Source organism: Aquarana catesbeiana, linkage group LG03, assembly GCF_042186555.1.
Source record: "Aquarana catesbeiana isolate 2022-GZ linkage group LG03, ASM4218655v1, whole genome shotgun sequence".
Taxonomy (NCBI): Eukaryota; Metazoa; Chordata; class Amphibia; order Anura; family Ranidae; genus Aquarana; species Aquarana catesbeiana.
The window spans coordinates 113,427,812-113,453,150 of record NC_133326.1 but is presented as its reverse complement, the minus strand read 5'-3'; the positions used below and the strand labels follow the sequence as shown (position 1 = coordinate 113,453,150).

The 25,339-nt window shown below is 40.6% G+C and overlaps 1 protein-coding gene across 2 annotated transcripts in view; it reads left to right on the top strand.

The window, feature by feature from the left end:
• Positions 1-25,339, top strand: part of ULK3 (unc-51 like kinase 3) — a 66,188-nt gene that overhangs the window by 5,198 nt on the left and 35,651 nt on the right. For both annotated transcript variants that reach the window (XM_073619015.1, XM_073619016.1), the window contains 6 exons: positions 2,009-2,129; positions 10,615-10,719; positions 14,577-14,720; positions 18,881-18,963; positions 20,123-20,278; positions 20,404-20,509. In XM_073619015.1, coding sequence (XP_073475116.1) covers positions 2,009-2,129; positions 10,615-10,719; positions 14,577-14,720; positions 18,881-18,963; positions 20,123-20,278; positions 20,404-20,509 — 715 coding nt within the window. The remainder of the gene's footprint in view (positions 1-2,008; positions 2,130-10,614; positions 10,720-14,576; positions 14,721-18,880; positions 18,964-20,122; positions 20,279-20,403; positions 20,510-25,339) is intronic.

The window sequence follows — 25,339 nt, the reverse complement described above, 5'->3', positions numbered from 1 at the left end:
TTTAAGGGTAAAAGTTTGTCGCCATTCCATGAGCGGGTGCAATTTTGAAGCATGACATGTTGGGTATCAATTTACATGGCATAACATTATCTTTCACAATATAAAAAAAATTGGGCTAACTTTACTGTTGTCTTATTTTTAAATTCAAAAAAATGTATTTTTTATAAAAAAAGTGCGCTTGTAAGACTGCTGTGCAAATACGGTGTGAAAGAAAGTATTACCATTTTATTCTCTAGGGTGTTAGAAAAAAATATATAATGTTTGGGGGTTCTAAGTAATTTTCTAGCAAAAAAAACAGTTTTTAACTTGTAAACACCAAATCTCAGAAAGAGGCTCGGTCCTTAACCACTTCAGCCCCGAAGGATTTACCCCCTTCCTAACCAAGCCCTTTTTTGCGATACGACACTGCGTTGCTTTAACTGACAATTGCGGGGTCATGTGACATTGTACCCTAACAAAATTGATGTCCTTTTTTTCCCCATAAATAGAGCTTTCTTTTGGTGGTATTTGATCACCACTGCGGTTTTTATTTTTTACGCTATAAACAAAAAAATGGCAAACATTTTGAAAAAAAAGCAATATTTTTTACTTTTTGCTATAATAAATATCCCAAAAAAATATAAAACAAATTACTTCCTCAGTTTAGGCCGATATGTATTCTTCTACATATGTTTGGTAAAAAAAAATCGCAATAAGCGTATATTGATTGGTTTGCGCAAAAGTTATTGTGCCTACAAAATAGGAGATTTATGGTAATTTTATTTATTTTTTTTTTATTATTATTAGTAATGGCGATCTGCGATTTATTTATTTTTTTTAAATTATTTATTTTTTATCGTGACTGCGACATTGCAGTGGACAGATCGGACACTTTTGACACTATTTTGGGACCATTGGCATTTATACAGTGATCAGTGCTATAAAAATGCACTGATTACTGTGTAAATGTCACTGGCAGGGAAGGGGTTAAACACTAGGGGGTGATCAAGGGGTTAAGTGTGTTCCCTGGGCGTGTTCTAACTGTAGGGGTGATGGGCTCACTAGAACATGACAGAGATCACTGCTTCCGACCACTGGGAGCAGTAGATCCCTGTCATGTTGCTAGGCAGAACAGGGAAATGTCTTGTTTACATCTCCCCGGTCTGCCTTTCTGTGCCGCGATCATGGGCCACCGGCGGACATCGAGTCCGCAGAACCCGCACGCGCCCGCTAGCCGCCGATGACGCAGCGACGTACTGGTACGTTGTTATGCGCACCCGTGCCGACGTATATCGGCGTGAGCCGGTTGGCATGTGGTTAAAAAAAATATTTATTTATGCGCCTTTATGGTTTTTTAAGCGTTTTTTTGTGGTCAGAAAAACAGCTCCTGAAAGCGATTTTAGGGCGTTCAGACAACAGCCCATCAACTGCACTGCTGATAAAAGTCCAAAAACGTCCGTGTGTGCATGGACACATAGGATAACATAGAGGGGAGTTTATGGGCTATTAAAAAAACGCCCAAACTCCCAAAAACGGTCGTTTATGAGCTTCAGTGTGCATGGAGCCTTAACTTCAATACTGTCTGAGTCACTTACCGAGAACCAGCATGCACAAGGCGAAGTCAATGTGAAGTGAGGCCTCCTGATGTACAGTCTTGCTTTGGATCCATGACTAAAAGCATTAAAACCATTAGGTCATCACGACAGTCAGGGAATAATATTTATGGAGGAGATATTAGCAATGGTAGCTTCTGGACTTTTCTCAGTACTGGTTTGCTTTACGTTTTCTAATTAGTAGTAATGTAAAGAGGAAGTACTGTACAATACATTTATGACACTTTTTTCACTCATGCTCTAATAACTGACTCATGAGCAGCTGATGTACATTTATAGGTTTAAATCGATTCCTGCACAAAGAAGTAAAAAACCTTCAATATAGACAGCTGTACCAAAAAATAAAATGAACAATGTTGACTGTTGATGTGACAATAAACATTTTGTTTTTGTTGTCTTGCATTGCATCATGACAGTGGGACCGGGATTACATATTTTTGATCACTGAATACTGTGCAGGAGGAGACTTGTCTCGCTTTATACGGTCACGGAGAATACTTCCTGAGAAAATTGTTCAAATCTTTCTTCAGCAAATTGGTGAGTAAATAGACTGGTGCTCTTTTGTTGTTAATGCTATTTTACCCTGCATTGTCATTCACCCTCATCCGGACATTGTAATTCTCATAGATTTTTCACTTCATTATGTTCTTCTGTACGCTTGTATTCCATCTAAAAGCTTTCTGTTGTTGTGTTTTCCCTATTCATCTTTCAGGACAGCCACCACTGAGAGACCTCGGCTCCTTCCCCGCTGGACCCTCAGTTCTGGCAACTCTGCGCTCCATCTCCCGGAAAACTTGGAGGCGTTTCAACAGCTGGTGTGCAGGAAGCTCCTTTGACATGCGCAGCCCAGTGGCGGTCTTGGAATTTTTTGCAGTGTGGGGCAGACAAAGGTCTAACCATTAGCACTCAGAAAAGCCAGATTTCAGTGCTAAGTGTTTTTCTGGAAAAAGCTTTAGCTGGGAAACCTTGGATGGCAAGGTTTTTTAAAGCTTTAGGCAGGCAGAGGCCAATTTCCAATCCTCCGTTTCCCATTTGCGATTTGTCCTTGGTGCTGTAGGCGCTTAAAGGAGAGCCGTGTGAACCCATTGATTCTTGTGCGGGGAAATTTTTAACCCTCAAGATAGAGTGTTTGGTTTTTTTTTTTTTTTTTTTGTGGCAATCACTACCGCCAGGAGGGTTGGTGAATTTGAAGCTCTCTCCATCAGGGCTCCCTTTCTAGCGATTTTTCCGGATTGAATAGTTTTTAAGATGGATCTGGCCAAAGGTGGCCTTGAAGTGTCAGAGGGCAAGAAATTATTTTGCCGACTCTCTGTTCGAATCCATTGGGTGAACAGGAACGTACGTTTCATAAATTGGATGTTAGAAGATGTGTCCTTCAGTACATAGATAGTACAAAGGCATTTTGTAGGTCTTATGCCTTCTTCCTTTTTTTTTTTTTTTTTTTGGGGCTAGGAAGGGTTCTAAAGCCTCTAATTTGTTTGTTAGCTAGATGGCTTAAGCTGACCATTAGTCAGGCCTACATAGCAAGAGGTAGAGAGGTCCCTAAGGGTATCAGGCAGGGCTCACTCCACCAGGGCTATGGCGACTTCACAGGTGGAGAGGGCTGGTGCTATGCCAAAGCATATCTGTCAGGCAGCAACTTGGTCCAGTCTTACCACCTTCATCAAACACTACTGGTTGGACCTGTTGTGCGCTAAGGATCAGGCTTTAGGGCAAAAGGTCCTTCAAGTGGTGGTCCCACCCTAAGGGTAGGTGTTTGTTTATCCTCTCAGAGGTGGCTGTCCTGAAAGACGAATAGGGAATTACAGAGTTACACTTACCGGTAATGTCTTTCCAGGAGTCTTTCAGGACAGCACCGTTACCCATCCAAATAATGTTTCTGCATGAGGAGTCCCTGGCAGGGGAACCGTCAGGAGGGTTAAACGTTTTGTATGGCGTGTTCTAATGTCTCCCCAGCTGGCTGGAGGTACTTGTGAAAGACTGAGGGTCCGGTAGGGAAGGAACGGCTTTAAAGCGGAGTTCAGGTGCAGGCGCTGGCATTGCAAGTAAAGGAAACCGGTAGCGAAGCCTTCAGGTGCTGTGGTCAATTGTTTAAAACCGCAATGTCATTTTTCCTGGAACTCCGCTTTAATCTCAAGGCTAAGGCAGTGTTTCCTGTGAGGGGAGGAGCCAAGGTCTCTCAGAGGTGGCTGTCCTGAAAGACTCCTGGAAAAGACATTACACGGTAAGTGTAATGCTGTCTTTTTTTGTTTTTTTTTTTTTAAATACTGCGGTGTGTTTAAAAAAAAAATTCTGAGACAATTAACTACATGTAAAAAAGGAGCTAGCAATTGTTCTCTTTTTCTGTCCCTCGCCTATTCCAGAGAAGTGACAACTCAGATTTGTTTAGTTAAAGTGGTATTAACCCAAAAGCAAATATTTTATTCTATTGCAGCTTACCAATTCTTAAAGTGATATTAAAGGCTTGTTTTTTTATTTATACGTACCTGCTCTGTGCAGTGGTTTTACACAGAGCAGCCCAGATCCTCCTCTTCTTGGGTCCCCAGCCAGCTCTCCTGGCGCCTCTCTCCCGCCGAGTGCCCCCACAGCAAGCAGCTTGATATGGAGGCCCCCGAGCAGGCTCGCTATAGTGTGTCCTGAATGGCCCTGCCCACGCTCTCTCCTTATTGGCTCACTGGCTGTGATTGACAGTAGTGGGAGCCAATGGCTACCGCTGCTGTCTCAGCCAATGAGGAGGGACAAACCTTTTGAGAGCCGAAGTTCTCGTGCACATTGCTGGATCAGGATGGGGCTCAGGTAAGTTTTAAGGGGAACTGAGGGCACTGCTGAACACAGAAGGCATGAATGCATGAATTCAATGCATGAAGGTAAAAAACCTTGCGTTTTTACAACAATATATTTAAAACATACAATTTTTAAAACTCTGTCGAATCAGGAAAAAAAGGTGTACACCTGAGAGAAGTAGTAATACCAGTTCACCCTGTAGTGATCATATTAGCATGCTTGACATGTTTCGCGGACAATACCCCGCTTCTTCAGCAGCTTTATTTGCATGTATATGATGTTTATAGGTCAGAGGTCATATATAATACTACAAAACAGAAAAAGAGAAACATATTAAACATAATAACAAGAAACATTAAAAGGCCATATAACCATAAGATAGATTACACACACACACACACACACACACACACACACACACACACACACACCCCCATAAGAGATATATATTATTAGTATGCGTGGTGTTACATACACACACACACACACACATGAATGCAACCCTTACCCTAAGCAAAATCATACACCGCAGTCCAAAGGGAGTAGGTCCGCCCCAGCGGGCATGGGAGCCCCCACAGACACAAAAGGGACGTGATGAGGTAGTCTGGTAAAAAAACATAATAGACACCATTGTAGACCATACAGTCTTTAAAAGAAAATGATGAGAAATGCTAGTAGGTGTATACCTACCGCAATGGTAGGTAGAGTCATCTACAAAAGGAAACATACCAGAGTTGGAACTTTATGGGAGTCTAAAGGGTTTTACACATCAGTAGCCAATATATTAGTATTTCATGCACACATCTGCAAGCCAAGTAGATAAATATCCTCAGCTCTGCATGTAACCAGATAAATCCTGAGTCATAAGAGACAGGGAAGATAGAGCCGCTGAGACCTTTATTTATCACCAGCTGATTCTTAAACCAAAGAAAGTAGGGGCCAGGCAATCCTTTGGAGATATATAAAGTGCACAGAGCACTTGTTAGTTAAGACAGTAGTAGAGCACAGACCGTATAGAGGGTACAAGGGCTTTTGAGGCTCACCTTCTATGGTATGGTAAAGTGAAAAGCTATAGAGTTATCCTAAAGGAATCCAGCAAGCGTCCATTGCATTCGTAGGAAAGGAGTCCCTATCATAGTGGGTTCAGAGAGGAATAGCATTGAACCACCATTTTCACCGGTGTAAAAATTTAGAGTGCAAGTGTAATCAGAACTTACCATCCACAACAGGGAAGGGGAGAGAGACACAGCAGGACTGCAGCAGCAGAACGCTGGGCTCCACACAACCCTCTCTTATCCGCGTGAGACTCCTGCCCAGTGACACCCACCAGCCAATTGGCATGTGACGTCACCGGGCCCAGCCCCGCAGAGCGCATGCGCGAGGACCACGCATGCGCAATGTCTTAAAACTGGCACCCACACAGACACGAGCGCCGTCCGTGCAGTGTGACGCCCATCAGACAGGAGGTTTGTTACTGGCCAGATCACAAGGTGAAAACAGAGGGGAAAAAAGCCTAAGAAAAGAAAACTGATGCAGCCTCCACATCTAATGATTGGTAAGCTACAATATAATACATTTTGGTTTTAGCTTTAATAGCTTAGCTTTAGCTTTAATTTCATATTTCATCTATAGCCTATCTGCCCCAAAGCTCAACGAAGACTTTGCACTTCTGCTTTGCGGAAGGTGACAACTCTCTCGTCTAGGCAGAAATGCATTGTTTTATTTGAAAGGGGAAACTGGATTGGTTATTCTGGGCAGCAGCTCTGCTAGATTTCATGACGTCATTCTCATTGTCCCAGCACTGCTAAGCCCCACAGTACTTAGCGGGCTTTGGGGGCCATGTTAGATGCCTGTGAGTAAAGGTCCTTTTAAAGCATTTCTATAGCTAAATACAAAATGTAAAACGAATTGCTGCCTGTTAAGACCTAATACTTAAAGTGGATCTTCACTGCATCTGAGCACCACAAACCAAATACACTATTTCATTCATTTTTGAAATTCATAGCAAACTCCCCCATCCATCCATGTCTTTGTGCTTTATTTTGTTGAGAAATCACTTTGATAAACACCCTCTAGTATTTCTGTCAGTGGCCATCTTGAGTAAGGGCAAATAATTCATGTAGCATTCACTTCCTGGAATCCATCTGCCCTTAGCTCAAGTATGCATGCAAGAGAGTGTGCTTAGCTGAGAAAACCCCTCCCCTCCTCCTGAAGTCTCTTGGGATATATGACATCATTGTAATGTAAAAATGGAAATGTAAGAAAAATGTATAAAAAAAAAAAAAAAAAAAAAAAAAAAAAAGGTTTAAAACAAGTAAATATGATATAGTTCCCTATCCATTTACTAATGCTAGTAGCATGAGGATTAAAAATAATCAATGTTGATTGGGAGAGTGAAGTTCCACTTTAATTGTCATGCCTCCAGTCTTCAGTGTGTTATAGAGCTACAATGGTTGAAGATTGTTCATCATCTGACAGTTTCAGGCTCGGTTCACTTATATGCGAATCAGATTAGTTTTAAACCACATCCGATTTGCATGACGTGAACCAAACTAGCTTTCCATGGAGCTGGTACACATATCTGTGGTGCAGCGGCAGTGCGAATTCAGTGCAATTTTAAAAAGAGTCCTGTGCATTTTCTGAGCACTGCGGTGTGGTTTAGATGCAAATTCCAGGCTCATTGCCTTCTATGGGAATGCTTCTGAATCACACATATCATCAGTTTTTAACACAAATTGAGAAAAGAAACAGCAACAATCCATACCAGACCCTTCAAGGATCCCAACCTTCAAGAACCCCAGGCCAAAAAAAAAGGCATGGGGTTCCCTCCCCAAACCATACCAGACCCTTATCCGAGCATGTAGCCTGGCAGGCCATAAAAAGGTGGGGGGGGGGGCAAGAGAGTGGCCCTCCCCCTCCTGAACCATGGCAGGCCACATGCCCTCAACTTAGTTATTTAAGAACTGTCAGACTGCAGAGCTCTCAGTCAGCAGGAGGCAGCGACTCTTACAGACCATGTTGTGTGTTTTTTACTTTTGGGTCGCGATGATTGACGCTTGAGCTATACTGGAGGACATATGTTTTTTTAATAAAGGAATTGTCAAAAACTGTCTCTGTGTTGTTTTTATTTATTTTTGACACTTTTTGGTGAATGAGTAGGGTTACAATGTACCTCTTCTCATTCATACAAGGGGCGGCCAGGATTCCAGCAAGACCCCACCCACACAACCACCAGCCGGGATTGTAGGGATGAGGCCCTGGTGCCTGCTCATCCCCCTCCCCCTTTCCTGGCCTTTAATTTTGGCAGGGGTTCCCCCTTAAAATTCCAGTTATGGATTGGGGGAGGGGGGACCCCCGCAATATATGTGTGTGTGTGTGTGTGTGTGTGTGTGTGGTTTTTGTTTTTTTGTTTTTTTTTCTTTTTCAAATTTGTATTGCTGGCAATTCTTTGGTTTACATTCAGCTGTCAGCTGATGAGCCATCGGTTAAGGACACGGTGACTGGCTTCTTGTCCGGCTCATAAACGACCAGCTATTGTTAAAGGCCCTGGTGGCTGCCCGCTCCGAAAATTTGCATCTGAACCATATCTGAAATCGCAGCTAGAGTGGACCTGAAATTCACACGTACATGTGTGAACATAGTTTAACTACTTAAAGACCGCCCACCGCAGATATACTGTGGCAGGGCAGCTCTATTGCGTGACACAATGTACCTGTACGAAATTTCGTGCAATGGATAGCAGGGGCCAGAGGGGGAGCCAATCAGTGGGTCCGTCGGACACGATGTCTGCCAGGACCCACCGATCCCTGACAGGGAAGAACACAATGATCTTGTGTTCCTGAAAAATGAAAAATGAGGGTGAGTGCTGCGCTATCCAAGAGAAATGACAAAGGGGTACCAGATAGTGTAGTTTTTTTTAAGCAGGACTGATGACTGACTTCATCCCCTGATGAAGTCACGTGATCGGTGACGTCACGCGTAGGGACGGAATAGCCACTCTACACTGATCGAGGTTAACAAGCTCGCCGCTCGTAGGAGATAGACACTGTTTATGTTGAATGTGAGTACACCCTGATGTTTTTAATAAAGCTCAGTCCTGCTTAAAAATACTACACTATCTGGTACCCCTTTGTCCTTTATTACCGGTTTCACCTATATCGAGGCACAAAGACAAAGATAGGACCCGCTCTGGTCCAGGGACCCCAAGAAAAGACAACACCCACCAGTATTTGCTTCTTTGCGGTTTTCCCATTACCGCTAGGTAAGGGGCCACTGCTTACTTTTGTGTGATTCATGCACGAAGAAAACACACACCTGTCTCACTTCAGGCACTTCACTTCGTTTGTTTTTTGCACATTGGACTTTTTTTATTGTTTTTTAAGACATTATAACACTGAATCCTTTGTTTTTTTTCCTTCACTTATGCACACAGTTGCATGATGTTTGGACTTTTTTATATTGTCAGACTTTATTTGATTTATCTATTGCTGTGACACTATCTGGTTGCGTTGTGATTGGAGTGTCTATGTCACATATCACTATGCACTTTTTATGCGTTTTTTTGCACGTTTACACAGGAAGCTTTATATATGACTGTGTTTGCACATTGATTTATATCTTTTTGCACAATTAACTATATTGTTGGTCTTAAGCTTATTTATTGCTACATTTTGTACACGCATCTATTCATTAATATTTACACATGAGTAAATTTATTTATACTGAACGTTTACAGATAGAATTTATTTATTGCAGTATTTTGCACATTGATTTTGTTTGCACTGTCCGATAGGACAATAGCACTTGCTTATTTATTTAGGATCGCTCTTTAGTGGTCTATACCACACCACAATATATACTATCTTGTTGTTGGTAGCTTCCTATTTATACTGTAGCATTCACTTTATACTGTTACCTGTAGCAGCAACTTTTTTCATTTCTCTTGGATAGCGCAGCACTCACCCTCATTTTTCTTTCATTCATCTATGGGCTTTGTTTGACCCCATTCGGTGCTTGCAGCTGTTCGTATCTTTACCTTTCTGCCATGGTAGCGCAGGAATAACTCACATTATATTTGATCCTGTGTTCCTGCTAAGCAGCAACATGGATCTCTGTGTTCTCCCAGTCAGTCTATCCCCCCACACAGTTAGAAAGCATCCCCTAGGGACACACTTAACCCTTTGATCGCCCCTGGTGTTAACCCCTTCCCTGCCAGTGTCATTAGTACAGTAACACTGAATATTTTTGGCACTGATCACTGTAATAATGTCACTGGTTCTCAAAAATGTCAGATGTCCAATTTGTCCACCGCAATGTCACAGTCCTGCTAAAAATCGCTGATCGCCGCCATTACTAGTAAAAAAAAATAAATAAATAAAAATACCCCATAGTTTGTAGACGCAATAACTTTTGCGCAAACCAATCAGTATACATCTATTGGGATTTTTTTACCAAAAATATGTAGCAGAATACATATTGGCCTTAATTGATTTTTTTTTTATTGGATATGTTTTGATAGCAGAAAACTAAAATATATATATATATATATATATATATATATATATATATATATATATATATATATAATTTTTTTTTTTTTTTTTTTTTTTCAAAATTGTCACTCTTTTTTGTTTATAGCGCAAAAAATAAAAACCGCAGAGGTGATCAAATACCACCAAAAGAAAGCTCTATATGTGGGAAAAAATGACATCAATTTTATTTGGGTACAGCTTTACAGTAACACAGTGCCAGATTGCAAAAAAATGGCCTGGTCATTAAGGGGGTAAAACCTTCCAGGGCTGAAATGGTTAAAGCGTGTCAGATGCCTGGTCACCTTCTGTGCCTGCCAGACACTTTTTTTTTTTTTTACCTGTATTTAAAAAAAAAAAAAAAGAAAACAATATATTACAATATAGCGTGGTGGTAGAGGCGTTGTATGGCTTTGAGAAAGAAAAGCTCAGTGTTGCTATGGCATAAAGTACCTAGAGAGTCTGCGTAGTGGTAAACTTTCTTTTTTAGAGAGTGGAAGCGAACCCATTAATGACTGCCTCCTAGCTTTTTATTCAGGTTTTCTAATGTACATCATGAATGAGTATTGGTGAATGTGCGTGATCAGAGCAGTTACTAGACTGTTAGAAAACCCTGAGTTGTAGAAGCAATGTTTGACATTGGCACAAAGTACTACTTTACATATTCACAGTGTTCTGTGATTAATGGAGTTCTCATTTTATTCTTTCAGCTAGTGCTTTGAAGTTCCTGTATGAAAGAAATATTTCCCACTTGGACTTGAAACCTCAGAACATACTTCTTGGTAGTCTGGATAGACCACATTTAAAGTTGGCAGGTGAGTGCTGGCTTTACTGGAAGTAATAGAATATAATTTCAAAGTAGTTAAGTTCTGTTCACCGATTTGTAATAAGTTGTTCATGCATACATTTTTGTAGTTTTCAGTAAGATATTGTGTCGGTTCACTCAGTGCAGCTTCAAAGCCGACATCCCTGCGTGACTTCATCGTGGCTTGCATACAACTTCTTTAACAGAAGTCAATGCAAGTCGTGTTGAAGTCACCCAAAAGTAGTGCAGGAACTTTTTTTGTAAGTCGGAGCAATTTGCGTCGCACCGATTAGAACGGTTCCCTGGCTGTTAATGGGGCACGACTTGCCATGCGACTTTGTCGCATCAGTGTGAACCGGGGCTGAACATTTTATTAAAGTTGGAATACACAATCCAGATTTAGATATCATCATGGATGTGGTGCATGGCCCTAAGGAAACCTTTATGCATGACCCTCTGTCGGGCTTTTTATTGCAGTTTGTGTCCCTATTGCGGAGGTTCGCCCCTCTATTTGTACTGGCAACCATTGTCCTCTAAAAGAAAATGAGAGGAAATTCAAAATTTTACAGTTGTCCTCAGAATATGAGGTAAGGGGAAATGTTCCAATGGGGACAACTGTCTAGGAAGGGGCATTGCCCTCCCTTTGGGAGATTTCCTTCTAGCTTCCTGTTTGAATGTCTGTGACAGTAAGTGAACGAAAATTTCCCCAATGGGATACAGACGTAAAAAAAATTAGGCACAGGTTTTAAGTCTGTTCTCGCTACTCTTCAAAAACTAAAAAACAGCTGCATAGACACTTTATAACTAAAGCTAAAACTGTTTTTTTTTTTTTTTTTATTGCTGTCTGTGCCCCTGTTAAGGCGATTCGCCCTCTCTATTTGTTCTGTTTACCATTATCATTGAAAGTGAAAGTAAAAGAAAATACCTAATTTTGGGTTGACTCCAGAAAAGTAATAGAAGGGAAATCTTCCAATGGGGACACTAGTTCTGGAGACTTGGGGGGATTTCCTTTCACTTTCTCTTTTGAGACAGGTAGTAAAAGTAAGTGTAATTCTCCCTAATAGGACAAACGTAAAAAGAAAAAAAAACTAACAGGGGTTATAACCCTCCCGTACTCTATCCAAAATTAAGTTTTGCCTATAGTTGTACTTTTAAGCAGCACGTTCATTTGAATGTGCAGTCAATGCACCAGAACAGACAAAGTAACAATTCTGAACCCATTTTCCTGACACAGTGCACCACAATGCAGCTGTGCATGGGTAGCCAATCAGCTTCTAATTTTCAGCTTGGTCAATCAAGCTTTGGCGATGAAACCTGGAAGCTGATTGGTTTCCATGCAGAACTGCACCAGATTCTGAGTGCGCCAGTTTTAGTAAAAAATAGTAAATAACCCCCCATAACCACAATGCAATGGAGTAAAGTCGGCCTAAAATTATACCCCGGTCAAGTTTGAAAATAAAACCTGAAAAAAATTATTATCCTAAATTTAGAGCTGCGCAATTGCAGTTTTCCTGCCATTTGTGTGTTTATCTAGCCTTTATTATTCGTAACTCTGTGTAGTGCTTTTGGATTAGAAAAAACTCAATATGTTTAGTATGTTTGAGGTGCTGCCATTTGAAAGAACAGTCCTTGGATTAAAAAAAAGCAGCAATAGGTACTGGATAATTGTCTGCTCCTGTATATGTATGTATATGTATGTATATGTATGTGTATGTATATATATATATATATATATATATATATATATATATATATATATATATATATATATATATATATATATATTTTTTTTTTTTTTAAGATGATATTTATTATTTTCATATAAGAAAAAAACAATTACAAATGCGAGACACCCATTTGAACTTTAACAGAGTCTGTGTCCTAGATACATAATACAGGTTGCTCAAGCATTATGCCATGAAGCCTTTTTTTAAAAAAATTACACAGTCAAATTGATCAAACGGAGTGAATCAGTGGTGCGGTGGCCTACCGGGAACCCAGCTGGGTTAAGCAGTGAGAAGGGATTTGGTCCATGGGCACCATATTTTATAGAAACATTTCAAAGAACCCCTAGTGGCATAAGGAAGCTGATGAAACAGTAAAAGGGCTGCATTGATTAGTTCTAGTCCTGAATTAGGTGTGCGTAGCCTATTGTATTTGGGTGAGCACCCCAAAGTTCAAACGCACGTGTGTGTATATATACACACACTATACATTTATATATATACTGTAATTATATATATATATATATATATATATATATATATATATATATATATATATATATATATATATATAAATTCTTTTTATTATTCACAAATACACATGTAAATATAGATGCACAACAGCATTTTAGATGGAAAAGGCAGCCTGATCTAACACATTGCTTCTGCTGCTGCCACCGCCGTCTCCCCTCCCCTCTCCTGGCATGCTAGGACTTGTAGTGCCCCAGTAGTTTACAGACACCTGAGGTGCTCATGCAGATGAGGAGGCTGTGCCTGTGTGTTAGTGAAGCAAGTAGTTGCATTCAGACAAAAAAAAAAAAAAAATAGATTGTACTGTTTCTAAAACACAGGAGACCTGTTACAGAGAGCACAGCCAACCCCCCCCCGCCCCTCCTTTGTGTATGGAAGGCACTGGGCATCCCCCCCTAAGGTAAATATATTGTGCTCATCCCAGCTTACCTTCTCATGGTAGCCTGAGGTCCGTCCCACACTGCAGGCTGTTTACCCCTCCCCCTCCCGCCTGCTCCAGCTGCCAGCATCTCCTGTTGTATGGTCAAATAAGGTGTGCTAGGGAAGGGGACAGGTACAGTGCCACTCCCATTGGCTAAGGGGCAGCAGAGAGGTAGAGCAACTGTAGCCTTAGGATTTTTACAGACCCTACACGGTTGGCAACCCTCGTGAATAGGGTGTGCCCAGGCACACTTGGCACACCCCTTGTGCACGCCTATGAGTCCTGAAGATTCTGGTCTGAATGCTGGTGGGTATATCCACACCTCAGCAGATAACATGGAGAAACAAATGTGGGGACAATTTTTTTTCAACTGAGGTGGACTATATTGTTTCCACAATATGAAAGTGGAGTCAGGAGTGTCTGCAGAGTGAGTAGAGTACAATATGACTGTGCATGTTCAATTTGCTTTTAAATATCATTTTTACAGAGATTGTAAAACCAGATTGTAGTATGTATGGCCATCCTAAAATAACAAATAATTAAAAAAGGTGCATAATGCTGTCAGCTGCAGCATAGAAATAGTTGTCGGGGGATTGGCTTGTACATACTGAGTGGATAAAGAATTTTTTCTTTATCTGTGACATTAAAGTGATTGTAAAGGTTTGAATTTTTGAAGTTTTAAATTTAAAATAATAAACATATTTACCTGCACTATGCACTCTTGCGTGCTCACTCCCAAGCCCTGAGTGTCCATAACACACACCGCAGGGCTTAGCCCTGCCACCTGCTTCCTCATCCCTGGCTGTGATTGACAGCAGCGGGAGCCAATGGCTCCCTCTGCTGTATCTGAGCCAATGAGGAGCAAGGGCTGAGAGAGCTTCGGCTCTTGTGCACATTACTTGATCGAGATCATGCTCGGGTATGTATTTAGGGGGGCTGTGGGGAAAGCTGCATGCAGAAGGTTTTACCTCACTGCATAGGATGCAATAAGGTAAAAAAAACCTTCTGCCTTTACAACCACTTTAAGTGTTAGGATAATTCAATTTACCACCATTTACTGCATTTTGGACTAATGTCAATCCCTTTAAATTGAGGTAGACGTTTGTTGTTATAAAGCTACATTGGTGTTCTGTGAGTTTAACATATTAGTGTTTTTTTTTTTTTTTTTTTTTTGTTTTTTTTTCCATCCAGACTTTGGTTTTGCTCAGCACATGGTATCTCAGGATGAGTCCCAGTCTCTGAGAGGATCTCCACTTTACATGGCTCCAGAGATGATCTGCAGTAGACACTACGATGCTCGAGTGGACCTCTGGTCTGTAGGAGTTATTCTTTATGGTAAGATGGTTATTATGAAAAAAATGGATTTTATGTTGGTTGCTGACAGGACAGTGGAAACGACTCCAAAACCTCTTTAATGCTGACTTTCCAGTTCCGGTGTGCTTCGATGTAGATATTTTGTACATGGGTTCACATTTACTTTTATCTACAAGATAGGTTAGAATATGAGGAAATAATACCCTGCTTGTCTCCTTTCTTAATGCAAATTCTGGCCAGTGCAATAATAGCAAAAAATTTATCGATCAGCTTCAGTACCACCGGACTGTCAAATTTTTTTTTGCATGCGATTACTGCCAGCTATAGCCGCCAGCAGTAATCATTGTGTTCTGCCAGCAGGGAATACTCTCCGTCAGCAGAACACAATAACACTGCAAGAGGGATTCCCCCATAAATAATGTGTTAATGGGGGAATCAAGCGACTCTTTCCTGCAACCTGTGGTTGCCAGAAGGAAAATCTCATCATCGATGGCTTGCCTAAACCATCCCTACCATTTTGTACACATCTTTATTATGCTATGCTGCGGAAGTAAAACCTAAACTTAAAAAAACAAAAAAAACTTGGGTTCATCATGCTGTCATAAAGCAGCCTTGCTTCAGGCATGATCCATCAGATGAAGATGCTGCATTGGATAGGAATTATTTACTGATCTGTCTCATTCGGTTTTGGGTTTAAGTTTCAGCTTGAGCTTTTGAGGTCTGTGTAGTGTATTGTGAGTGTAATTTTATTTTTAAACACACAGTATACTACAGTCCTTATACAATTGTTCTACAGTAGGCCATAAAGAAACAGAGGAAAACGATTGAAAAGCATTTTTTTAATTGACTACGTCATGATATTTCTATAACAGCTGACAGGCTCCAGGTTTCTCTTGTTTATTTTAGAGCTACTTTTTTTGTTCGATTGTCTGTCTCACCTGATCCAGTAATAATGAAAATATGGGAGCTGCCAATGCTCATTTGTATTTAAATTTGCAAGCTTTGGACCGGTCATCCTGATCCTGGCCTCAATAGGTATTTATTTACAGACATTTAACCACTTCCAGACCACCCACTGTATATACAGTTGTGCTCATTTTTTCAGTTTACATATCCTGGCAGAATTTAAGATTTCTTGGCCATTTTTCAGAGAATATGAATGATAACACAAAAACTTTTCTTTCACTCATGGTTAGTGTTTGGCTGAAGCCATTTATTATCAATCAACTGTGTTTACTCTTTTTAAATCATAATGACAACAGAAACTACCCAAATGACCCTGATCAAAAATGTACATACCCTGGTGATTTTGGCCTGATAACATGCACACAAGTTGCCACAAAGGGGTTTGAATGGCTATTAAAGGTAACCATCCTCACCTGTGATCTGTTTGCTTGTAATTAGTGTGTGTGTATAAAAGGTCAATGAGTTTCTGGACTCCTGACAGACCCTTGCATCTTTCATCCAGTGCTTCACTGACGTTTCTGGATTCGGAGTCATGGGGTAAGCAAAACAATTGTCAAAAGATCTGCGGAAAAAAGGTAGTTGAACTGTATAAAACAGGAGAGGGATATCCAAGGAATTGAGAATGCCAATCAGCAGTGTTCAAACTCTAATCAAGAAGTGGAAAATGAGGGGTTCTGTTGAAACCAAACCACGGTCAGGTAGACCACAACTGCCAGGAAAATTGTTCGGGATGCAAATAAAAACCCACAAATAACTTCAGGTGAAATACAGGACTCTCTGAAAACATGTGGTGTGGCTGTTTCAAGATGCACAATAAGGAGGCACTTGAAGAAAGATGGGCTGCATGGTCGAGATGCCAGAAGAAAGCCATTACTATGCAAATGCCACAAATTATCCCACTTACAATACGCCAAACAGCACAGAGACAAGCCTCAAACCTTTTTGGCCACAACTATAAACGCTTCATTTGGAGAGGAGTCAACAAGGCCTATGATGAAAGGTACACCATTCCTACTGTGAAACACGGAGGTGGATCGCTGATGTTTTGGAGATGTGTGAACTACAAAGGCACAGGAAATTTGGTCAAAATTGATGGCAAGATGAATGCAGTATGTTTTAAAAAATACTGGAGGAACATTTGCATTCATCAGCCAGGAAGCTGCGCATGGGATGTACTTGGACATTCCAACATGACAATGATCCAAAACACAAGGCCAAGTTGACCTGTCACTGGCTACAGCAGAATAAAGTGAAGGTTCTGAAGTGGCCATCTCAGTCTCCTGACCTCAATATCATTGAGCCACTCTGTGGAGATCTCAGATGTGCAGTTCATGCAAGACAGCCCAAGAATTTCCAGGAACTGGAGGCTTTTTGCCAAGAGGAATGGGCAGCTTTACCATCTGAGAAGATAAAGAGCCTCATCCACAAATACCACAAAATACTTCAAGATGTCATTGATGTTAAAAGGGGCAATACACGGTTTTAAGAACTGGGGTATGTAAACTTTTGATCAGGGTCATTTGGCTAGTTTCTGTTGTGATTATGATTTAAAAAGAGTAAACACAGTTGATTAATAATAAATGGCTTCAGCCAAACACTAACCATGAGTGAAAGGAAAAGTTTTTGTGTTATCATTCATATTCTCTGAAAAATGGCCAAGAAATCATAAATTCTGAGAGGGTATGTAAACTTGGGAGCAAAACTGTATACGTTTGTTACTTTGACGTTATATACCGGTGTTATGGCAGCAGATGGCTTGCCATAACCCACCGGTATTTTTTTTTTTTTTAAACAGCAGGCGATCCTCTTTCACATAAAAGTGGTCCCGGTGACAGATTCGCCATGGAGAGGTGAACCCCTTCCGACGCTTCCGACGCAGCAAAAATGATCCTGTGGAGTGATGGGCAGGAAGTTGAGTGAGGATAAGATGGCCCCCACTCGACTCTATGCCCCTGGAGGACCGGAGCGACCTTCGACGTCACTTCCGGCCAACAGCCTTTAAAGGGACAATTATTTTTTCTATTAGAAAAAAGTAAAATGTCTTTTTTTATTTATTTATTTTGCTTTTAAGTGTAAAAGAGATCTGAGGTCTTTTTGACCCCAGATCTCGCATTAAAGAGGTCCTGTCATGCTTATTGCTATTACAAGGGATCAGATTTCTTTTTTTTTTTTTTTTAAGGGACAGGGTAAAAATTAAAAGGAAAATAAATAAGAAATTTTTTTTAAGCGTCCCGTCCCTCCGAGCTCACACGCAGAAGCGAATGCATACGCAAGTCGTGCCCACATATGTAAACGGTGTTCAAACCACATATGTGAGTTATCACCATGAGCTTTAGAGTGAGAGCAATAATTCTAGCACAGGAGCTCCTGTAACGCTAAACAGGTAACCTGTAAACATTTTTAAAGCATCGTCTATGGAGATTTTTAAGTACCGTAGCTTGTCGCCATTACCGAGCGTGCGCAATTTTAAAGCATGACATGTTGGGTATCAATTTACTTGACGTAACATCATCTTTTACATTATACAAAAAAATTTACCTAACTACTGTTTTTATATATATTTTTTTTTTTTTTTTTTTTTTTATTATTCAAAAAAATTGTGTTTTTTCCAAAAATTGCATTTGTAAGACTTCTGTGCAAATACGGTGTGACATAAAATATTGCAACAATCTCCATTTTATTCTCTAGGGTCTCTGCTAAAAAAATATATAATGTTTGGGGGTTCAAAGTAATTTTCTAGCAAAAAATATGGATTTTAACTTGTAAACAGCAAATGTCAGAAATAGGCTTGCTCCAGAAGTGACTAAACAAGCCTGCATCCAGTAAAGTGCATAATTAATTATTCCAGGTAAATGATTGACTACGTAGTGAAGACATATGGTACTTGCATAGTTTGTCATGTTGAAATAAGAAATTTTCCATTAAGTTAAAAAAACAAGAAACTAAACCTGAAGTTGATCCAGAGGAAGGTGAAACACCAATATAAAGCTTGGTGCAATTTGCTCCAGCAGGGAAGAAATTCCTTCCTGATAATTAAAAGCATCGGACAACTCCCTGGTTAAACATTATACACTAATAAGACGAAATCGGGGTGATAGCCCTGGAGCAGCTGTCAAACAGGTCAGCAGTGGACATTTCTGTCTTCACAGGTTCCCTTTAAGGCTCTGCCTTTATATCCCTTTATAGATAATAATTTTACCTTTCTTCTATTTCAGAGGCGCTTTTTGGGAGAGCTCCATTTGCATCAAGATCTTTCTCGGAACTGGAGGAGAAGATACGAAGTGCCCGATCTATAGAGGTAAGAAAAAAAATTTGTGTACTACTGGTCTATAAGTACAGAGCCTAAAATAACTGCAGGTATGCAGGCTGTATACAGCTTAGAGTTTGTGCAGATAGAGCACTACAGAGGCCAGAGTTAGTGCATGTATGGAGCCTAGAGTTTGTGCATGTATGTCAGTACCCAGACCACGGTTAGTGCAGGTAGGCACAGCATAGAGTTAGTTGAGGTATGTCAGTACACAGTCTAAAGTAAATGCAGGTATGTCTATGTCCGTACACAACATATAGGTGGTGAAGGTCTGTCAGTACACAGTGTAGAGGTGGTGCAGGTACAGTGCATCCGGAAAGTATTAACAGCACTTCACTTTCCACATTTTGTTATGTTACAGCCTTATTCCATAATCGGGTTCTTTGTCACCTCCCTAAGGCCTCGATCTCTCAGTTTGGGCGGGGGCGGCCTGCTCTAGGAAGAGTCCTGGTGGTTCCAAACCTCTTCCATTTACGGAAGATGGAGGCCACTGTGCTCACTGGGACCTTCAATGCTGCAGACATTTTTCTGTACTCTTCTCCAGATCTGTGCCCCGATACAATCCTGTCTCAGAGGTCTACAGACACTCCCTTGGACTTCATGGCTTGATTTGTGCTCTGACATACACTGTTAACTGTGGGACCTTATATAGATAGGTGTGTGCCTTTCCAAATTGTGTCCAATCAACTGATTTTTATCACAGGTGGACTCCAATCAAGTTGTAGAAACATCTCAAGAATGATCAGTGGAAATTGGATGCACCTGAGCTCAATTTTGAGTGTCATGGCAAAGGCTGTGAATACTTATGTACATTTTTTTACATTTTTTATTTTTAATAAATTTGCAAAGATTTCAAACAGACTTCTTTCATGTTGTCATTATGGGGTATTGTTTGTAGAATTTTGAGGAAAATAATTAATTTAATTAATTTTGAAATAAGGCTGTAACATAACAAAATGTAGAAAAAGTGAAGTGCTGTGAATACTTTCCGGATGCACTGTATAACCATACACAGCCTAGAGTTAGAGTAGGTACAAGATGCCCAATTATACTTTCAGAGCTTTAAGATGTTAAAGGGAAAACATATTGGTTTGGGTCAATTTTTATGAGTTTGTTTTTAAATGAACTCTTAGAGATCTTTTACTCTTAGCTTCCTTCAAGGCCACGGGTGTCCCCTGAATGCCGGGATCTCCTTCAACGACTTTTGGAGAGAGACCCAGATTGTCGTATCTCCTTCCCAGACTTCTTCAACCACCCATTTGTAGACTTGGAGCACATGCCCTGTGCAGAATCCTTACAGAAAGCTGTGAGTAAAAATTGCACGCCCCATGTATTTAATGGATACTGTTAATTAGTTCTTGTGTACATGTATTCTGTGTCAGATTTATTTTTCCTTGTGTTTTGTTGTTAAATGTTGTTACTCTTACACAGACATCTCTGGTGGCTGAGGCAGTGGAGAAAGATGGAGCAAGAGATTATTCAGCAGCACTCAGCTTGTACTGCCGAGCTTTGGAATATTTCGTCCCTTCTTTGCACTGTCAGTATTGAAGTATTTTAGCTCTCGTTAATGTTTATTTATTTTATTTTCTCACTCAGATCTGTTCTCAGAGACAGGGTGCCTATATTCCTGTAAATCTAATCTACTTTTAAATATACTTATGGTGGGGGGTGGTTTAGTGGAAGCAGTTAATGCTGTTACTATATTTGCTGATGGATGCTGTCCACATACTTTGGCATCTACTCACCAGAATGTTTGCTACCTGGTTATCAGTTGGTAGGGGGAGTTGAGTTCCTTTATATGAAACACAGACGTGTGTATTACAAACCCTGCTGTCTTATTATCATAATTTTTAATTTTGTACCTTGTAATACTTGCTGGATAATATGTTTTAAATGAACAAGTACCTTGTGCTGTACAGCAGTAGTGTGGGTTGAGTAATGTTAACACTTTATCAAAGTAAGTGCCAAAAGCTTAAAGTATATGTGAACCCTTACCTTGTAAAACAACCCGTTCAGTTTAAAATAGAAGTGAAATGAAAAAGGTTTGTGTACGTGTGTGTATATGAGGTGGGGAAGAAGAAACATTAAATAGCTCTGCGGGGGGGGGCCGCAGTTCATGTCCTCTTGTGTTTGATCATTGGAGGATAGGCAGTATGTGTGTGTATATATATATATGTGTGTGTGTGTGTGTGTGTGTATGTATATGTATGTATGTATGTATGTGTAGATATCTATCTATCTATCTATCTATCTATCTATCTATCTATCTATCTATCTATCTATCTATCTATATCATTTATTACAGTATAGAGAACAGGATACTTTTTAACACATGTGCAGTGGGTATAGAAAAGAATCGGAACAAAATCAAACTAGTTGTGCAGATCAGACTTTATCTCGCTGACTAGTGGTTGTAGGTTTTACACAATAGGTTTTAGGCCAACAGGTGTTGCAGCTCTGTAATATTTCACTGGATGGCAGGAACATTTGTGGACAAAAACAAAAGGGAGGAGAGCGCACATTCGCCCTACTGTAATACAGCTTTAATAAGACATACAATAAAAATGCTCCAACCAATACACTCACATTTAGGACAGTTGTTCAGTAGACATATGAGGTTCTCTCTGGCCTCTCTCCTTGTTCCACACTAAAAAATTACCGTGGGGCAAGAAACTGTGAACTCTCAGGGTGGCTGCCTGGATCCTGACAGCCCATACAGAGCCAGGACACAGGCACAGCGTTCGGTGGCTAGTGCGCATGTTTGGCCCACAAGCGGGAGACAGGGGAGGAGAGATGACATCAACTTGTTTCCATGACGACACATTTCAGAAAGCAGAAAGTGAACACCGACGTTTTATCGAACAAGAACGCGATAAGTGTCCCCCACCATTTTTTGCAGATACATGGAGGTAGCACACAGGAGTTAGAGCTTTTTGGTATAGAGGTTATACCAATGACTATGCCTAAGGGCGAGGGGTTTTCCAGACTGTGCCTGCGTGAAACCTTCTGGATATTCACCTTGGACACAATGTCCCCAGATGGTTTAAATGAGGAGCTAGAAACCAACACTCTGATATGACAAATTCTCACAATTTTGAATACATTAACATTAATATTCTCATAATTTTTTCTAACTCAAGCTTATAATTTTTTTTTTAAAAACAACCCCCCCCCCCCCCCCCCCCCCGTTTTTTTGGTATAGTCATTGGAATGATGACCCTACCATGTAGTCCAATTTAATTTAATTGGAATACTGGGATATGTGTGTTGGTCTGTTTAATAAGAATAATATAAATGCAAAAATCTGTATGGGCAATAAGCTAGGGTTTCTTTGAGTTCTTATTTATACCCTAATCATGCTCAGGCATTGTGGTGTGAGGTAGATTAGAATTATTGCCATCATCTTTAAAAATTTAAAAATTAGAATGTTTGCTACAGCAGCATCCTTATTGTGGAACTGAAAAAATGCTACATGGATTTTTATGTATGTAATAACAAATTAATTCTAAATGTGAAAGTGCTAGTAGCACTCGTTATTTTTTAATTGTCTTTACTTTTATTTATTATCATGATCACCTGTTTATTGTTTTTTAAATGTTGCTGCAGTCCCACCGTTTGAATGTGCTGTTTACTGGTCTGTTTCTCCTTGTTTATACCTCTTTAAGACCTGGAACGGAGGAGGCACTGTGCCCTTTCCATATAAATTGTTAAGCACCTAGAGTGGGCGTGACTTTTTAAAGGAGGCCATGTCTCCAAAATGCGTCATGGCAACAATTTGAAATCATCTCTCCTTCCCTGTCTGCCGCTCATGAGATACCTTGTTGACAGAGTGCGGTGCCATCTGGACCGGGCGCATGCCCACTAGGCACTGCACACTGTGCCTGTGTCTTGGCTCTGATACAGGCAACCACCCTCAGAGGTTGTGGTTTCTTCCCCTATCGTAATCTTTTAGAGGTGAACAAGGAGAGACGCCAGAGATAACCTTATATGTCTATTGAACAAGTGTCCTAAAGTGTATTGGTTGGGATTGTTTTTATCGCTATCTTATTCAGCCCAGGTTCCCACTGAGCTGCTGGAAGTTCGCCTGAACTCGCACGATTTCACTCCCGCATGTCAGTCCCGATTTCGGCCGCAATTTCAGAGACATCTGTACAGGTTTCTGCACAGATGTCAATGTAAATTGAAGCCCGAAACCACAAAAAGTAGTACAGAAACTACTTTTTGAAATCGGTGCAGCGCCGCAGATGCGGCATCTCACCGATTAGGACGGTGCCATTGACAGCAATTGCTGCCCATTTGACATGCGATTTGACGTATCAAATCTCATGTCAAAACGCTCCAGTGTGAACCAGGGCTAAAGCTGTATTACACTAGGCGGATGTGTGCTCTTCCCTTTTTGTTTTTTTTTATAGAAAAGATTCACCTCCTTTTAAAGAGTTTTGCTTTGCCGCCTGAAATGAAGACATAGTTACATAGTTACATAGTAGGTGAGGTTGAAAAAAGACACAAGTCCATCAAGTCCAACCTATGTGTGTGATTATGTGTCAGTATTACATTACATATCCCTGTATGTTGCGGTCATTCAGGTGATTATCTAATAGTTTCTTGAAGCTATCAATGCTCCCCGCTGAGACCACCGCCTGTGGAAGGGAATTCCACATCTTTGCCGCTCTTACAGTAAAGAACCCTCTACGTAGTTTAAGGTTAAACCTCTTTTCTTCTAATTGTAATGAGTGGCCACGAGTCTTATTAAACTCTCTTCTGCGAAAAAGTTTTATCCCTATTATGGGGTCACCAGTACAGTATTTGTAAATTGAAATCATATCCCCTCTCAAGCGATCAGACATACAGTTTCTTTGTTTTATTCAGCTGGATTTACTTAGTGCAACTTATAACATCCAAGTGAAATATGTAACACCAACATGTCAGAAAAAAACAAAAACGTAATAACTGAGTTGGAAAAAGGATCACCCTCTTGTGTCAGTATTTTGTTGAACCACCTTTTGCTTTAATTACAGCCTTCAGTCTGTTGGAATATGTCTCTACCAACTTTGCACATCTATGCTTTGCAATATTTGCCCACTCTTCTTTGCGGAACTGCTCAAGTTCAGTTAAATTTGATGGTGACCGTTTGTGGACTGCAGTCTTTAAAGGGTAAGTTCACCTTTTATAGAAAAATCTGTAAGGTGAATTTACACAGGTTAGGAGTCCAGGGGTTAGAAATCCCCTGAGCTGAATTTCCAAAACGTACCTCGTCAGGTACGTCACATGGGCGACGCCGACCAATCAGCAGCCACATAGCCTGTCCTGTCAGCTATGGAGAAGACATGGATGCCGAGGGGATTTCTAAGCCCCAGACTCCTGGCGCGGATATACCGGGGCCTTAGAACGGAGATTGCCGCGGTCCAGGTCAGTGGGGCCGGGGTGAGGAGGGGGTCCTGTGTAAGTTCGCCTTACAGATTTTTCTGTAAAAGTGAACTTACAATTTAAGTCATCCCATAGATTTTCAATGGGGTTTAAGTCTGGGCTCTAACTAGGCCATACAAGGACATTCACCTTTTTTTTCCTTCAACCACTGTGTGGTCATTTTTGCTGTGTGCATTGGGTCATTGTCATGTTGGAAGGTAATCCTTCTTCCCTTTGACAACTTTCTGGTAGAGGGCAGCAGATTTTCCTCGAGAATTTGATGGTATTTTACTCCATCCAATTTTCCTTCTATCCTGACAAGTGCTCCAGTCCCTGCTGCAGAGAAACACCCCAAAATAGGATATTACCACCTCCATGCTTTACTGTAGGAATGGTGTTTTTTGGATGGTGAGCTGTATTGGATTTCCACCAGACATTTTGGTTTTGAGGCCAAATAATTAAATTTTAGTCTCGTAACACCCTTTTCCATGTGGCCTAGAATCTTCAAGGTGCCTTTTGGCAAAGCTCAGCCGTGACTGCATGTGGCCTTTCTTGAGGAGTGGCTTTTTTCTTGCAACCCTCCCATATAAGCCACATTTGTGGAGAATTTGTGATATTGGTGTCACTTGCACACAATGACCACTCTTTGTCATAAATTCTTGCAACTTCTTCAGAGTTTCTGTAGGCCTCTTGGTAGCCTCTCTGACCAGTTTCCTCCTGGCTCTTTCATCCAGTTTGGTGCGACATCCTAAACCAGGGAAGGTCTCTGTTGTACCAAATACCTTCCACTTCTTAATAATAGACTTTACTGTGCTTCTAGGCATTGATAAAGCCTTTGAAATTTTTTTTGTATCCATCTCCTGACTCGTGCCTGTCCACAACTTTAAGATTTTTTGATAGTGCCTTGCCACCCATAGTTGATTATTTGCTTAAGTTGCACCACCAAGGACTAAAATTCTCC